Below are 18,328 nucleotides of genomic sequence, written 5' to 3'. Positions count from 1 at the left end.
TCTGTTTCTTTCAATCAAATGCTGGCAAGAGACAAGGCAAAACAACTATGAAATAATTATTATGCTTAACCTTTTGGCAGTCTATTATTATTATTGTTGTTGTTGTTGTTGTTGTTGTTATGGCTATTCTTTAGGATGCAGCCTTTGCAACTGTGAACTGTGGTGGTCACAAAGCCATGTCTCTTTTATATTGGCAGGTGATATATGTGCATTTTTGACTGCCGCTAATTCTAATGTTGCATAAGCCACAGTATGATCCTTAACAGTTTTGGAATATAAAATCAAAACAAACAGAAAAGAAAGAAAGAAAGAAAGAAAGAAAGAAAGAAAGAAAGAAAGAAAGAAAGAAAGAAAGAGATCAGGGAAGAAAATGGTTCCTTTCTACATTCACCTTGGCATTAATCCCCTTTTAATCTCCTCTAATCTCATTTTCTCTCTTTCTTTCAATCAAATGCTGGCAAGAGACAAGGCAAAACAACTATGAAATAATTATTATGCTTAACCTTTTGGCAGTCTATTATTATTATTATTATTATTATTATTATTATTATTATTATTCAATTCAATTCAATTCAATTCAATTTTCAATTTATTAGATTTGTATGCCGCCCCTCTCCGAAGACTCGGGGCGGCTCACAACAACAATAAAAACAGTATAACAATTATTATTATTATTATTATTATTATTATTATTATTATTATTGTTGTTGTTGTTGTTGTTGTTGTTGTTATGGTTATTCTTTAGGATGCAGCCTTTGCAACTGTGAACTATTGTATTAGAATGCTGATATCACTGCTGATAAGCAGTTATTGGTTATGAATACTGTCCTTTTTTTCTTGCAGGCATTTTATTACCAAACTAAATAATGCCATCAGTATTTGAAGGGGATGGGATTTGCTCTCTATTTATATACATATGGCTTTTCCTATTGGTTTATCTTCTTTATAATCCCTTTTACTAAATTAGGTTGTTTTTAAGTTAGCTTTTTGTCTGATGTAGAAGAAGTAACCAAATGAGTTACTCTTGCTGACTGATCTAGTCAAAGGTCATTCCCACATACAATTACTGTTGAAAGCCCAATATCAAATCCATGTGCTCTGTTTGGAAACATCTACCATTAATATCAACTTGTCTCATTTAGAATTTTCAAGACCAAAGTTAGTACCATCTAATAAAAACTAGAAATGCCATCATCCCTTCCTGTCTCTTGGAACCTGTCCTGGGTGTGTCACCAGAACAAAGTGTGTAAAAGATTTGGCACCAGTAATGCAAAGTTTATTTTGTCAATGTCTTTACATTGGCAAAATGTAAGCACACATAACACGTGAGCTTCATTTAACTGTATTGCTCCCAAAATCTTCTGGCCAAATATGATACAAAAAACTATCAAACATTGATACCAATGCATTAAAATGTGTCTGACTCTAGGGGGCGGTGTTCACCTCTGATTGACAGCTGAAGAATTTCAGTGGGCTTGGGGCCAGCATGACTATATGCAGATAGAATACAAATAAATAGCATGTCTTTAAGGATGCAGTTGATTTTCATGCACAGTAGATGTCAGGGTTGCTACACATACAAAGATCTTTAAAAAAATATTATGTTTTAAAAATCTGTTTCAAACTGATTTAATGGAGCGTTACATGTCGGCAGGATAACAAACGTTTTAAGAAATCACAAAGGAATTCCAAACAATTTAGTTAATATTCAGCTACTTGTAACCCATTTTATTTTATGCACAAATACTCATTGTCAGTATACATGAAGTGTTCACTATCTCATATATACAGTGTTACAATAAACTTACTTATTTCCTTTTATAGACAGAAAGCTGAAGCCACTATTACGCAACTTTGAAAAGACCACTTGGTCAATCAATAGTTGTAGCAGACTCTAAATACAGATTGCTTCCTCTATGTCTTCCTTTGCTGACTTCAACACCATCATGGATACATTCCTATGCTAGAATGCAGTGAGGAAATGGTTTCCCAGAAGGGATGAAGTGGAATTGAGGGGAGTAAGAGGCAACTTTGCCTGGATACCATGTGTGAGAGAAAGACGATGAAGACCGCTCCCTCACTCAATTGTTCACAGATAATATTGCAGATAGTTGAGATATGTAGATAAAACATTTCTTTCTTTTTATTTATTTATTTAGTCCAATACATAATACACATTGAAGAGAATAGATATGTAGTAATATAAATAAAGAAAAGAATAGAAGAAAGGATATAAAAGTATAGGTGAAAATATTTGAAAGGAAGAAAAGATGACAATTGGACAGGGGACGGAAGGCACACTGGTGCACTTATGCACGCCCCTTACTGACCTCTAAGGAACTTTCTCTGTGGCGGCCCTGACCCTCTGGAACCAACTTCCCCCAGAGATCAGAGTTGCCCCCACCCTCCTTGCCTTTCGTAAGCTCCTTAAAACCCACCTCTGTCATCAGGCATAGGGGAATTGAGACTTTCCCTTCCCCCTAGGCTTATAAAATTTATGCATGGTATGTCTGTATGTATGATTGGTTTCTTAAATTAGGGTTTTTTAATTTAACATAAACTTAAATATTAGATTAGTTTATATTGTCTTATTATTGTTGTTAGCCGCCCCGAGTCTACGGAGAGGGGTGGCATACAAATCTAATAAATAAATAAATAGATAGATAGATAGATAGATAGATAGATAGATAGATAGATAGACAGACAGACAGACAGACAGACAGACAGACAGACAGACAGACAGACAGACAGACCGACAGATAGATAAATAAATAAAAAACAAACCTAGAGAGGTCAATCGTGGATAGTCTAAGGGAGAAATGTTGGGGTTTAGGGGTTGACACTACTGAGTCAAGTAATGAGTTCCACGCTTCGACAACTTGGTTGCTGAAGTCATATTTTTTATAGTCAAGTTTGGAGTGGTTAATATTAAGTTTGAATCTGTTGCGTGCTCTTGTGTTGAAGTAGTCATTGACACGTAGAACGTTGCAGCATACCTGAATATGTTTTCACTACCCACAAAGTTATGGTGGAAGCTTGTTACACGCTTATGGGAATTCACGTTCTGACAAAACTACTGAAAATTAGGGGAGATTTGCTGCTAGAGAGAAGGTAGCTACTGTCCTTCAGATAGCAGGCTTTGAATGCCGTTTGGAATTATATTTATCTAACATTCTCACCTAGTCTGGAGAACTATCATTTAGATTTTTCCACTGTAGGTTATTCATCTATCTTGCTTAATTTCTGGACTTCATTCTGGAAACTTTGCAATCAGACAAACTGTGTGGTACCCAGTTTAAGACAATGAATTGTTGTGGTTGGCTCTGGCCCAGCTCCTGCCCCAGGGAATGTGGAGGTGGATGCAGGGGAAACTTCAACATGTGACAGGCCTGTGTTTTTGCCGGCAGAGTTTAGTTTCTTCGGACGAAGAAGAAGGTGGGAGTGACTCGGCAGAGGGGGGTTTGGCACACAGCCAAGGCAGTCAATCTCCCTTATCTTCCATTGATTTGGATGAAGACGTTTTGGATCCATGCAAGCGCAGAATTATGTGTAGAAGAGACCAAATTTAGAATGATAATATTTTATTGATAGAAGCAGCTACATCTTGGAAAGCCAGCATAAAATTTGGAGAGAAGGAGCATTGCCTTTGAAATACCCCAGCTCAAAAAGCAGAAATTATTACATTAAATGTGCATTGAAATTAGCAAATGGTAAAATTGCCCCCCCTTTTCCCCTTGAGAGTAAATAAGCCTTCGGTATTGTACATGACAATGTAGCTTTATGGAAGGGAAAAGGTTTGATTATAACAAAAGATAATTGGATTAAATATGGAGAAGAAATGTTGCAAATTTTAGATGCCATTCGGAAGCTAAGAGAGATTTAATAGTAGGATAAAGAAAGATGGCTCTCTTTATGGGAAGCCTTCTGGAAGGAGAATCTCCAAAATGAAAAAAATGAGAGGAGCCAGTGGTTGATCAATAGGCTGTTTTCACGTCAACACATTCCCTGTTGCTGCAAACCTGAAAGTCAAAGTAAGAGATTATCAATAGAGTAAGACAGCACCTTCCTACACAACCAAACTCTTTCATACCTTAGAACTAATCTGTACTTCTTTCAGGTTCTACATAGTATAAAAAAACAGGAAGAAGTAATTCTTGATCCTTTTAGATAAGCTTTTGGGATTGCTTCAGCACTTCTAAGTGGCTTCATTGAATTTGTGTCCTTTAAATCACAACCAATTCTACCCCTGGTTTTCTCTCTTCTCTCTTTCACCTTCCCTATGGAGATACCTACAATTTAAGAGAAAGGACTGTCTCTTGACAGTGCTGTAAGGGAGAACCACAAGGCTCTGAGAAGGCCAGGCATTTTGTTCTTAGAAGAACGAAACATTGCTAGACAGTCACTTCATATGTTGTGGTTATTGTTTGAAGGAAAAACAAAATAATAAGAAAACCAAAAGAAAGCTAGAGGGATACTTTTTCTTCTCTGTAGATTCACTGTAGCGACAAAAATCTAAACCAGCTTTCAGCAAGATCCATTGTGACATTTTTAGCGATCAATCTTTGGAATCAGAACATACAGATTTAGAGGTAATCTTCTACTAACCTTTCCATCTCCACATTTTGTTCCAGGTTCAACCATTCCATCATCTGGGGTGTTTGGAAGATATCTCATTTGGCACAACTTCTTGTTTTCCTCTGTGCAGTATAACCTGCCACACTTTATATCTCTGAAAAGGGAACAACGAATACATTCTAATTAAACAGAGTAGAGTAATGAGAGGATTTCCCTTTGCTTATCTCTTGGGTAACCCACAATATAATAACAAGTTAGAAATTACTAAAAACAATTATAATTAGAACAGAAGTTAAAAATTAAAAAAACCAAGATGATGGGCAACTCGGTGGTGAGAATTTAGAGATTTTTCCAGATCTCCAGCCTAACATTCTCATAATCTCTGATCATTGGATGGCAGGGGATGATGGAAGTTGAAATCCAAAGACTGGGGGTACTGCAATAAACTTTGGAGAGGGAAATTTCACTGAAAAATAGCTATTATTTCATTTCATATGACATAGGGGAAGGTTTGGTAGGGAAGGTTTCCCTATTTGCCAATGACTCTAAAGTGTGCAATAGGGTTGATATTCTTGGAGGGGTCTGTAATATGGTAAATGATTTAGCTTTACTAGATAAATGGTCAAAGCAATGGAAACTGCAGTTTAATATTTCCAAATGTAAAATAATGCACTTGGGGAAAAGGAATCCTCAATCTGAGTATTGCATTGGCAGTTCTGTGTTAGCAAAAACTTCAGAAGAGAAGGATTTAGGGGTAGTGATTTCTGACAGTCTCAAAATGGGTGAGCAGTGTGGTCGGGCAGTAGGAAAAGCAAGTAGGATGCTTGGCTGCATAGCTAGAGGTATAACAAGCAGGAAGGGGGAGATTGTGATCCCCTAATATAGAACGCTGGTGAGACCACATTTGGAATACTGTGTTTAGTTCTGGAGACCTCACCTACAAAAAGATATTGACAAAATTGAACGGGTCCAAAGACAGGCTACAAGAATGGTGGAAGGTCTTAAGCATAAAACGTATCAGGAAAGACTTCATGAACTCAACCTGTATAGTCTGGGGGACAGAAGGAAAAGGGGGGACATGATCGAAACATTTAAATATGTTAAAGGGTTAAATAAGGTTCAGGAGGGAAATCTTTTTAATAGGAAAGTGAACACAAGAACAAGGGGACACAATCTGAAGTTAGTTGGGGGAAAGATCAAAAGCAACATGAGAAAATATTATTTTACTGAAAGAGTAGTAGATGCTTGGAACAAACTTCCAGCAGACGTGGTTGGTAAATCCACAGTAACTGAATTTAAACATGCCTAGGATAAACATATATCCATTGTAAGATAAAATACAGGAAATAGTATAAGGGCAGACTAGATGGACCATGAGGTCTTTTTCTGCCGTCAGTCTTCTATGTTTCTATGTTTTTATTTCAAGCTAGTAAAAAAAATGAGAGTAAAGAGGAATAAAGATTGAAACAGGGATGTAGAAAATAAGAAATTATCTTGTTTCAATAAGAAACAATGGCCCAGGGCTCTATGAGTTTGTGTAAGAACCAAAAGCAGAATCTGGATTTATGCATATCACTAAAAGATAATGTGGCTTATTGTTTAGTTTGGGTTCAACATGTGGTACAAATTTAGCCATTGTGGTTTCTAAATCATGATTTCTGGATAAATGCAATTCATAAACTCGCGAACCAGGGTTTATTCAGTAATATGCAGGGTAAACTCGCTGGGTGATGTCAGCCCAAAGGGAAATGCTGATTATAGTATGACCACAAATGCATGAAGAATTTTCAATTTCTAAACAAGGCTATTGATAAGTGAGCTGCACCCAATTTTATCTTTTTTTTGACGTGGTTAAGTGAATCACTACAATTGCTAAATAAATCACATGGTTGTTAAGTAAATCTGACTTCCCTCATTGTCTTTGTTTTATTGGAAGCTGGCTGGAAAGTTGCAAATGATTATCATGTGTTCTGGAGACACTGCAGCTTTCATAAATATATATATGTGTGTGTGTGTGTGTGTGTGTGTGTGTGTGTTTGTTTGTTTGTTTGTTTATTATTTAGATTTGTATGCCGCCCCTCTCTGCAGACTCAGGGCGGCTCACAACAAAGTGAAACAATTTACAACAAATCTAAATTACAGTTTAAAAATATTTTAAAAAACCAATTTTCTAAACAAACATACATACAGACATACCATTCATAAATTGTATATGCCCGGGGGAGATGTCTCAGTTCCCCCATGCCTGACGATAAAGGTGGGTCTTAAGGAGCTTACGAAAGGCAAGGAGAGTAGGGGCAGTTCTAATCTCCGGGGGGAGTTGGTTCCAGAGGGTCAGGGCCGCCACAGAGAAGGCTCTTCCCCTAGGGCCCGCCAACCGACATTGTTTAGTTGACGGGACCCGGAGAACGCCCACTCTGTGGGACCTAATCGGTCGCTGGGATTCGTGCGGCAGCAGACGATCTCGGAGATATTCTGGTCCAGTGCCATGAAGGGCTTTAAAGGTCATAACCAACACTTTGAATTGTGACTGGAAATTGATCGGCAACCAATGCAGACTGCGGAGTGTTGGTGAAACATAGGCATACCTAGGTAAGCCCATGACTGCTCTCGCAGCTGCATTCTGCATGATCTGGAGTTTCCAAACACTTTTCAAAGGTAGCCCCATGTAGAGAGCATTACAGTAGTCGAACCTCGAGGTGATGAGGGCATGAGTGACTGTGAGCAGTGAGTCCCGGTCCAGATAGGGCCGCAACTGGTGCACCAGGCGAACCTGGGCAAACGCCCCCCTCGCCACAGCTGAAAGATGGTTCTCTAATGTGAGCTGTAGATCGAGGAGAACACCCAAGTTGCGGACCCTCTCCGAGGGGGTCAATAATTTCCCCCCCAGGGTAATGGAAGGACAGATGGAATTGTCCTTGGGAGGCAAAACCCACAGCCACTCCGTCTTATCCGGGTTGAGTTTGAGTCTGTTGACACCCATCCAGGCCCCAACAGCCTCCAGACACCGGCACATCACTTCCACTGCTTCGTTGACTGGACATGGGGTGGAGATGTAAAGCTGGGTATCATCAGCGTACTGATGATACCTCACCCCATGCCCTTGAATGATCTCACCCAGCGGTTTCATGTAGATATTAAATAGCAGGGGGGAGAGGACCGACTCCTGAGGCACCCCACAAGGGAGAGACCTCGGGGTCGACATCTGGCCCCCCACTAACACCGACTGTGACCGACCAGAGAGGTAGGAGGAGAACCGCTGGAGAACAGTGCCTCCCAGCCCCAACCCCTCCAGCCGGTGCAGAAGGATACCATGGTCGATGGTATCGAAAGCCACTGAGAGGTCAAGAAGCACCAGGACAGAGGATAAACTCCTGTCCCGGGCCTGCCAGAGATCATCCATCAACTCGACCAAAGCAGTTTCTGTGCTGTAACCAGCTGCTGGGAACCTAGCTGCTGGGAACCTAGATAATCGGCTTCTTCCAAGGACCGTTGGAGCTGGAGTGCCACCACCTTCTCAACAACCTTCCCCATAAAGGGAAGGTTGGAGACTGGACGGTAGTTATTGAGTACGGCTGGGTCCAGGGTGGGCTTCTTGAGGAGGGGGCGCACGAGCACCTCTTTATAGGATGATGGAAAGGATCCCCTCCACAAGGAAGCGTTGACAATCTCCTGGACCCAGCTCCGTGTCACATCCCTGCTGGCCGAAACCAGCCAGGAGGGACACGGATCCAGTAAACAGGTGGCGGAACTCACAGCTCCAATGGCCTTGTCCACTTCATCAGGTGTCACCAGATCAAACTCTTCCCAGACAGGTGGACAAGTACGGGCCCCAGTCACCTCGACGGACTCGTTGTCAGCCGACTCTGTTTTCCAATTGGAGTCGAGGTCCGCCCAGATCTGAGTGATTTTATCAGCAAAAAACGTGTTAAAATCCTCGGCACTACTCTGTAAGGGCTCCCCAACTCCCCCCTGGTTAAGAAGGGAGTGGGTCACCCTAAACAGAGCGGCCAGGCAGGATTCCGTTGATGCAATCAAGGCGGCATGATACACGCATCTTGTCGCCTTGAGCGCCACTTTGTAAGTCTTAATAAAAGCTCTTACAAGTGTTTGATCAGATTCAGACTTACTCCTCCTCCATCGCTTCTCTAGACGTCTCTTCTGGCATTTCAACTCCCGGAGCTCCTCGTTGAACCATGGACCTCTACGGGGTCTAGTGCCACGGAGAAGTCGCAAATGCGCAATCCGATCAAGAGCCTCTGCTACAGCCTTGTTCCAGGCTTCCGCAAGAGACTCCGCCGAACTGTGGACGAGTGCATCTGGAATAACCCCAAGCGCCGTCTGAAAGCCCTCTGGGTCCATCAGGCATCTGGGGCGGAACATCTTAATTGGTTCCGCCTCCCTGTGGGGAAGGATTGGAGCCGGGAAGTCAAGCCGTAGTAGAAAATGGTCTGACCACGACAAAGGCAATACTTCTAAGCCCCTTAGTCTCTGACCATTACTCAATTGCTCAGAGAGGAATACCATGTCGGGTGTGTATCCTCCCTCGTGAGTCGGACCCTGTATTACTTGAGTCAGGTCCATGGCTGTCATGGTGGCCATGAATTCCTGTGCCAGTCCAGAGGCTTCGCCAAGTGACGGCAGATTGAAGTCCCCCAAGACAATAAGTCTGGGGAACTCCACCGCCAACCCGGCTACCTCCTCGAGCAGCACAGGCAGGGCTTTTGACACGCAGCTGGGAGGCAGGTACGTGAGAAACAAGCCCACCTGAACCCCTAAGTCCAACTTCATCAAGAGAGACTCGCAACCCGCAATCTCTGGAGCAATGAGTCCACGTAGGCAAAGGCACTCCCTGGCTATAATAGCCACTCCTCCCCCACTTCCCTGGGGTCGAGGTTGATGCCATATCTGAAACCCAGCTGGGCAAATTTCAGAGAGAGGAACTCCTCCCTCTGGGCCCAGCCAGGTTGCCAAGCATCCAAATTTTGGTCACATGACTATAGGAATACTGCAACAGTTGTAAGTCACTTCTTAGAAGTCATTAAACAAATGGTTGTAAGTCAAGAACTATTTGTCCTTTCTGAACACAATCCTTTAAAACGCAGTTTCCCAAAATGGAAAACGAAGGAAAATTAGCCATTCAGAAATTGACTCACATTTCTACTGTGTTCGCCGGATGACAGATTCATATTCCCCCAGATTTGGACCCTAAAATATTTCTTATTATCCTTATATTATATCACCATCATAGAAGGAAATAATTTAGATTGCTTACTGTGGTTTACATGGACTCTTTACACCGTTTTCCCTTCTGCAGTAGCCAAAATCTGTACCGAATAGGTTAATTTGAAAACATCCATCTCGACCCACATTGTTACCTGCAAGAGAGAATAAGGAACCAAGATAAACATGAGTTTATAACATGCTAGCAGGATGAAGAACGACTCAGAGAATTACAGAAACTATAGTTAATATTTTTATTTATTTATTTATTTATTTTTTATTTTACAAATGTGACATACAAGACAAAGGGAAAAAAACCATACATAAAAACATACAACATTTGGGAAATGAAATTTTCCCCACTATTTTTTTTGGATATTTGATCAGAGAATTACACTTCTTTTGCATAATATTAATTTTTGAATTCTTTTATTTTACGTGTTGCTTTGCATAAATTTTTATTTATTTATTTATTTTAGCCAATCATAAAATTTTGCCCATGTTTTATAGTAATCTGATTCTTCTTTTCCCTCTAATCTTTTGGATAGCCTGTCCATCTCCACATAGTCTAGTATTTTTTTAATTATTATGTTTTCTTCCGGCATTTTATCTGTTTTCCACTGTTGGGCATATACTATTCTGGCAGCTGTTAGTATATGTATAACTAGGTATCTTACTTCTTTTTCTATTTTTTTATTAAAAATACCCAATACATATAATTTTGGGTTTTTTTTTATTTCTTCATTTGCTATTTCTTTTAACCAATTTGTTATTTTATTCCAAAACTTTTTTGCCTGTGTGCATGTCCACCATTGGTGGTAGAACGTGCCTCTTTCTTTTTTACACTTCCAACATATTGGAGAGGTTTTTGGGAACATTTTTGCAAGTCTTTCTGGCGATAGGTGCCACCTGTAGAACATTTTTAATTGGTTTTCCTTGAATGCGGTCGATCTTGTCATCTGCCAATTGTTAATCCATAATTTTTCCCATTTTTCTAGTTCAATTGTGTAGCCTAACTATAGTTAATATTTATGAGTCAAGAATCATATGGTACAACACTTAACGATTGTCATGGGGTCAAATAAGCAATGAAGAAACAATCAATATTAATAAAAATCTTAGGATACCAGCAACAAGTTACCATCATAAAGTCCTAATGGACAGCCACTTAAATATGCACCAGTAGTGTGCTGCAAATACTAAAAATCCAAAACAGGCTATACTAACAGAGGGATAAAATCAAAATTATGTGAAGTGTTAGTACCGTTAATGCTTTGGCAAGACCACACTTGGAATATTGCATCCCATTTTGTTGGCCATGATATAAAAAAGATGTTGAGATTATAGAAAGAATACAGAAAAAAAACAGCAAATGCCATTGTGGAATTGAAGGCTAAACCATATGAAGAACTTCCCTGACAGAACAATTAATCAGTGGAATACTTGGCCTTCAGAAGTTGTGGAAATGGGATATGGTTTCCTGCTTGGTTGGGGGTTGGGCTAGAAGACCTCCAAGGCTCCTTCAACTCAGTTATTTGGTTAATTCTGACTCTTTCATTAATGAACCTAAACCTGTATTTGGACCTTCTATATGCAAAGCCTCACTGCACCACTAATCTATGGCCAAAATAAATTACCCTGTGTAGTGAAAACTATCTTATATGAAAAAGGGAACTTGTTTTTAGTTTCCTTTTTCAACATAAAACCATGGTGACAATTTTGTGCATACAGTGGTACCGCATGATACGAACCCCTCGTCTTACGAACAACCCGAGATATGAACCCGGGGTTCAGAAAATTTTTGCCTCTTCTTACAAACTTTTTCCTTCTTACAAACCCGCCACTGCCGCCACCGCGAAGCCCCGCCGCTTGGCTGTCGCTTTTTGAAACAGCCGGGGGGCTTCTCAGCATCCTCCTGAACCCGAACGCCAAACCCGAACTTCCAGGTTCGGCATTCGGGAGGCCACCGAGAAGCCCCCCGGCTGTTTTAAAAGGTGACAGCTGGGTGGCGGGGCTTCTCAGCGGCCTCCTGAACCTGAACTTTTGCCAAACTTCCGGGTTCGGCGTCCGGGAGGCCGCTGAGAAGCCCCGTCGCCCGGCTGTCACCTTTTAAAACAGGTGGGGGGCTTCTCGGCGGCCTCCCGAAAGCCGAACCCAGAAGTTTGGGTTTGGCGTTCGGGTTCAGGAGGACGCTGAGAAGGCCCCCCCCCAGCTGTTTTAAAAGGTGACAGCCGGGCGGCGGCGTTTTTTTGTTGCATGGATTAATTGATTTTACGAACTTTTCATCTTACGAACCTCCCCCGGGAACCAATTAGGTTCGTAAGATGAGGTATTACTGTAGTCTGAAAGTCAGGAGTGATTAGTGACAAGAATCACATCCCCCAATATATGTTTCTTCAATGATTGTGCCAAATGTAAAGACAATTTCAGCCCTGGGGTTTGAATAATCTTAGCACACAGTCCCATGATCAATTTACATGATCTCCCATTGAGATTGGTTCAGGCCTTTGTCCAGTTTGGGAAGGTATCCACAACCCTCAAAATCATCTTTTCTCCAAAGTCTTTCCAGATTTCTTGTCTACAACTGCCATCACCTTGGACCATTGGATATGTTCTGGAGGAATAACTAAAGCTTTAAACCAAAAGATCTGGAAGACTGGGCTCTAAAGCCTCCAAAGAAAGAACTTTGTCTTGGAAAATTATTGCATGTTTACAAAACCCTCAGAAGTTGTAGGTGCTCCAACACCGGAGATTTTTTAAAGAAAAGATGGAAAATGGTATACAGTTTGTTATTTGAGGATAGTGTTGGACCAGAAGATGCCCAAGGCTCCTTTTTAATCTGTTATAGAACAGAAATGTAATAATTTAGTGTGAATACAAGAGAGAAAATCTTTGATTAATACAATGATTGCCTTAATTTTTTATGACACCATTATTCTGAAATACTAAGGTTGATTTACCTGGCCCAAAGATATCAATACATTGGCTTGCCAAGGTGGGACATTTCCCATTGTAGCAGTAACCCTCGTTGTTTTGGCATGGTTGTCCATCCCTCTGGAACTGATCCGTGGGACATTCACCAGATTGGCCAGTGCAGCTTTCAGCCAAGTCACAGTCATCCTTTACTCCCCGGCATTCGACTCCTGCTCCCTTAAACTGAGGGTGAGAATGAAAAATACTCCCAGCTATCATTCTTTAGCAGCAGAGAGTCAAAGAGTCAAACCATGATTCATAATGTTCCTCTTCACCAGTCATGAGGATTACTAAGCAAGGCATCCCTGCCACTTTGAAATTGTGCATAGTGCTTAGAAGTCCCAGCCTGTCTTATTTGCTATAAGAAAATGATTGTCATGAAAGGTTTGATTCCTGAAACACAAGTCTACATATCGGCTCACCATAAAGTGTAAATCGATTGGGCTGCCTCAAAAAAGCAGGCAAAAGTTAATTGCTGTTCTTCTCGTGATATATTTTTATTTACTAAAATGTGAAGAAGCATTCATAGAATTTTCTATTGTATTGTATTGTATTTGTATTTATTAGATTTGTATGCTGCCCCTCTCCGCAGATTCGCGGCGGCTCGCAACAGTGACAAAAACAATATATATTGACAAATCTAATAATTAAAATCCAAGATAACAATTACACATTTAAAAAATCTAACAACAAGGAACCCCAATATAAAAAACATACATACAGTCATATCATGCACTAGAACTACATAGGCAGGGGGAGATGTCTCAGTCCCCCCTCGCTTGACGACAGAGGTGGGTTTTAAGGAGTTTACGAAAGGCAAGGAGGGTGGGGGCAATTCTAATCTCCGGGGGGAGTTGGTTCCAGAGGGCCGGGGCCGCCACAGAGAAGGCTCTTCCCCTGGGTCCTGCCAAACGACATTGTTTGGTTGACGGTACCCGGAGAAGGCCCACTCTGTGGGACCTAACCGGTCGCTGGGATTCGTGCGGCAGAAGGTGGTCCCGGAGATAATCTGGTCCGGTGCCATGAAGGGCTTTATAGGTGATAGCCAACACTTTGAATTGTGACCGGAAACTGATCGGCAACCAATGCAGACTGCGGAGTGTTGGTGTGACATGGGCATTTTTGGGAAAGCCCATGATTGCTCTCGCAGCTGCATTCTGCATGATATGAAGTTTCTGAACAGTAGTTACAGTAGTCGAGCCTCAAGGTGATGAAGAATGTTGTGCTGAAAAATGACTTCTCTTGCTCTGAATATAGGCATGAAATGAAAATATGGGGGAAAAATGTTTGGGGCCCTTCTGCTCAAAAAGTTCGTTGCAGAGTCAACTGGGATCCCATATAGAATGAATAAGGAACTTGCAACTCTCTCTTTGTGGCCCTGCAGAACCTTCAAAATGTCACAGCATTGCCAGAATATGAGTATCAAACTCGCCACATCACGTTGCCATCATGTGACATTTCACAACAGTTTTCTCATTTGCAGAGTTGGGATGGGCATGGCCTAAGTGTGACATACCTGGCCTATGAGCCACCAGTTTGACACCCCTGTCTTAAAACTTTCTAGAAAGTCAGGAATCTAGAGTTAGGGCACAATCTCAAACATTGGTCACCCTTGTTTAAACTGGGTTTCCATGCAAACTCAATCAAAGTACATATATATTATTTTCACAGACTTTATTTAACACGCGAAAAGAGTGCATTTTCAATTGAGACAAGGCTAAAATTTTGTTAAATTATCCTCCTTATGGATATGTTCACAAGGGTCAAATAAACTGGAAGAGGGGATAGGTCCCACAGAGTTGGTCTTCTCCGGGTCCTGTCGACTAAACAATGCCGTCTGGCGGGACCCAGGTGGAGAGCCTTCTCTGTGGCGGCTCCGACCCTCTGGAATCAGCTCCCCCCAGAGATTAGGACTGCCCCCACCCTCCTTGCCTTTCGTAAACTCCTCAAAACCCATCTCTGTCGTCAAGCTTGGGGGAACTGAGATACTTTCCCGTTGCCTATGTAGTTTCTGTGCACAATATGATTGTATATATGCTTTTATTTACTGGGGTTTCTCTTTTAGATTTTTCATATATATAATTGCTATTTTATATTCTAATTATTAGATTTGTCATTATGTATTGTTTTTATCACTGTTGTGAGCCGCCCCGAGTCTACGGAGAGGGGCGGCATACAAATCTAATAAATAATAAAATAATAATAGTAATAATAAGTTTAAGTGTAAACAGTCAAGTGATATTACATATTTATACATCTAGTATGTGTTGTGGTTCAGCCTGAGCCAGAGCAAAGACCAGCTGCGTCTCTGCTGGCTCCATGCCCGGGGGAGGCTGAGAGCGGAGAGGAGAGTTCTTGGCAGTCAGACAGCAGTCACGAAAGTGAAGGTGATGCAAGGCCTGAGAGCCCTGGGGAAGGTCTCTCTCAAGCAAGTAGCTTGGATTCTCTGGATTCCTTGGAGTCTCTGGATGACGAAGCACAAGCTATCATCAGTATGCGACAGAGACGCAGAGATCAAAGGGGAAATCAACTGCGCAGATATTATCAGCGCTGAATGAGGTGTGGTCCTCATTAGCAGGGAAGGGTTTATAAGGTATGCGAACCCTTTCGGCAGCGTGGAGTGTTATCAAAGGGGAGTTGGTGTTATCTGTCTTTTCTCTCAGTGTTTTTGTTCCTGGCTCGTGGCCCAGCAGCCTTGAAGACTGGTGGGAGGTGTGTGTGTTTGTTAGCTCAACAGCCTCGTCTGGCATTAAGAATCCTGTGTTCCTGTATGAACAATTGCCTTCGTATATCTATTTGGAGTTCCAGTGTTTTCCTGATCTGTAAGGACATTTTCTGTTGGCTTCTTTTCTCTTTATCATTATAAAACTGTGTTTGGATTCAACCGGTGTGTCTGGCTTATCTTTTTGGGTTGGTCATAGCCTCCCGAGTGACCCAGACAGAACAGTATGGAACAGGGTAAAATCTCTCTTAGTATTAAAAATAAACAAATCTTACGTTGCATTGCTCACAACACTCTCCAGAGTCACACTTTGCCGTAGGTTGTAGTTTACAAGTCGTAGCATTGCAGCAGGTGCTTTGACAATTCTGAAAATCAAAACATATCAAATGATGTCAGGGATGTCTCAGACTGATCTTTTGTAATTGGTCTATTTTGAAGAAGGAAAATGCCAAGGAAAAAGATATTTCTGCAATGTGTCCCCTCTTATGGGATCATGCCAGCAAATGGACAAACAGTTTGCAAACAGATGATGGCATATCTACACGAAACAGACGTATCTGATATTTCCTATGTGAAAAGGAGAAAACAAATAAAAGTACAGTAGTACCTCTAGATACGAGCTGCTCTACATGCGAGTATTTCAAGATACGAGCCATGAGGGGAGAGACATTTTTGTTCTAGTCCCGAGCTGAGCGTCCACTAGGTGGCGCAAGAATCCTTGCTTTTGGTTATCTCGGAGGGGAAAAACAAAGTCTAAAGTAATTTGTTCCAGATACGAGTAGCCTCGACATACAAGCTCCCTTCTGGAACGAATTATGCTCGTATCTAGGGGTACTACTGTATCTTCGTATCCCAATTGTGAAGCCCACATAACCTAAAGCCCCCATTTCTTTCTTTTTCATCAGAGATACTCTACTCTTCATGCCAACCTTTGTTGGTAGGCCAGAGAAGAAGCACCAACCATGAATATTAACCAGTGATGGGCTACCAAAATTTTTACTACCACACCGAGGATGTAGCTTATGCATGCATCGTTCAGTGCAAATTGGATGCTCTGGGGTGGAGCTCCAAATTTTGCTACCGCAACTGTGTTCCTGACCATTCCTGTAGGAGCCCATCACTGATATTAACTCTACCCTTATTGTAAGGTTAAAGTAGCAGAATCGTTCAATACTGAAAGTATATTTCCATCCCCTCATCTTTATGGACCAAGAAAATAGGTGGGAGGTGTTCCCCTTGAGGTGTTTCCCACGGTCCATGGGTTTTGCAGGCTAATTGATTTTGTATATGTCTATATAGTAGACTTTTCCTTCTCCTTTAGTCTCTCAATGATTCTTACAAATCATTACATATGTATTTAACAATAAAAAAGAAGACTTCACTAAATTAATGTCCGTATAAAAAGGATTTGGGATTAGAGCGTAGAATAGATTAAAGATGATAACTTCTGGGAGGAAGCAGCTCAAGAAAATAGTTGGGCAGATAATGTGTCCATAGGAACAAAATAGGGGGTTTTAGTAGGGAAGAATTTTCTTGGAAAGTTTAAATCAGCCATTTTTAAAAATATGTTGTCTTTCCCAAATGGAAGTGAGATATCAGTTCTTTATTCCTCTACCACTGGTTCTCCAAATCCAAGAAACCATTGCATACATTTTATTTTATTTATTTATTTTTTCAAACAATTATAGGATGGTAATTTGTACAAATAAAACATTAGATACGTAATGATAAAAAGTAGACAATAGGACAGGGACGGCAGGCACAGTGGTGCGCTTATGCACGTCCCTTACAGACCTCTTAGAAAAGGGGAGAGGTCAATTGTAGATAGTCTAAGGTTAAAGGTTTTAGGGTTAGGAGTAGAAACCACAGAATCAGGTAGTGCATTCCAGGCATTGATTACTCTGTTGCTGAAGTCGTATTTTTTGCAGTCAAGTTTGGAATGATTGACATTTAGTTTAAATCGATTTCGTGCTCGTGTGTTGTTGCAGTTGAAGGTGAATTATGCATGGATATAAAGTGCACAAACTTATGCCATTCACAAACCAACCTCTTAGAAAGCCAGATTAATTTTCAAGGATTCCCTTTTTTGAGAAAATGTATCAAATCACTCTTGATTAAAATGAAAACTTACTTCAGGAGAGCCACAGTCACAATCTTCTCCCTCCTCTAAAAAGTAATTTCCACAAACTGCAGGTGCAACAATATCTGTGATCAAGGGTTTGTTGAGAATGCATTGCGGGTGGTCTTTAATAAGATACTGCTGATGTTGCTCAAGACTACAAGAGCTGAACTCATAGGGAGGTGAAAAACTGTAGAGATGGACCAAAAATAAGATGAGAACATCATCCATATTTGGACTAGGAACAGAATTCATTGCAAAAACATATAAGATGGGAAAGGGATGGCTAAAAGGATTTTTCCCCTCTAAAGCTAACAAAGTAGGTAAGAGAATTCTTTGGACCCCTTGATCTTACTTCCAAATTATGCTTCCTCAGTTTTATTTCCACCAACTTTCTTTTCTTTAGTAACCAAATAATTTTTCAATGAGAACTCTATGAGTTATTAGCCAATTGTGTTTGAGTGGGCTGCCTTTCATTTTCATTTTTTACTCAGCTTCTCTGTGGAAGGGCACTAATATAATTGAAGGGAAAACGATAGATTTTTTTTTTTTTACCCATTTGATGACATTCATTGAGCAACATTGTTCTCTAAGGTCTTCCACACAAAACACCTTGAAGTAATTAAAAAGAAATCATGATGCCCAGAAATCTTTCAATAAGGAAAGGAAAGGATACGTAGCATTCTCCATACTTCCTGACCTCACTGCCATTGCAT

General features: G+C 41.0%; 1 protein-coding gene across 1 annotated transcript in view; it reads right to left on the bottom strand.

Annotated features, from left to right (window-relative positions):
• Positions 1–3,564: 3,564 nt before the first annotated feature.
• The window catches only part of LOC139174779 (zinc metalloproteinase-disintegrin-like atragin), a 38,747-nt gene continuing 23,983 nt past the window's right edge, over positions 3,565–18,328 (bottom strand). The window contains exons 12-17 of the mRNA XM_070765328.1: positions 17,625–17,802; positions 15,769–15,858; positions 12,759–12,954; positions 9,851–9,953; positions 4,606–4,729; positions 3,565–4,019 (exon numbers count right to left, since the gene is read on the bottom strand). Coding sequence (XP_070621429.1) covers positions 3,975–4,019; positions 4,606–4,729; positions 9,851–9,953; positions 12,759–12,954; positions 15,769–15,858; positions 17,625–17,802 — 736 coding nt within the window. The 3' untranslated portion in view covers positions 3,565–3,974. The remainder of the gene's footprint in view (positions 4,020–4,605; positions 4,730–9,850; positions 9,954–12,758; positions 12,955–15,768; positions 15,859–17,624; positions 17,803–18,328) is intronic.

Source organism: Erythrolamprus reginae, chromosome 12, assembly GCF_031021105.1.
Source record: "Erythrolamprus reginae isolate rEryReg1 chromosome 12, rEryReg1.hap1, whole genome shotgun sequence".
Taxonomy (NCBI): Eukaryota; Metazoa; Chordata; class Lepidosauria; order Squamata; family Dipsadidae; genus Erythrolamprus; species Erythrolamprus reginae.
Note: the sequence above shows the minus strand (reverse complement) of the source record. Positions and strands in the feature narration are given on the sequence as shown.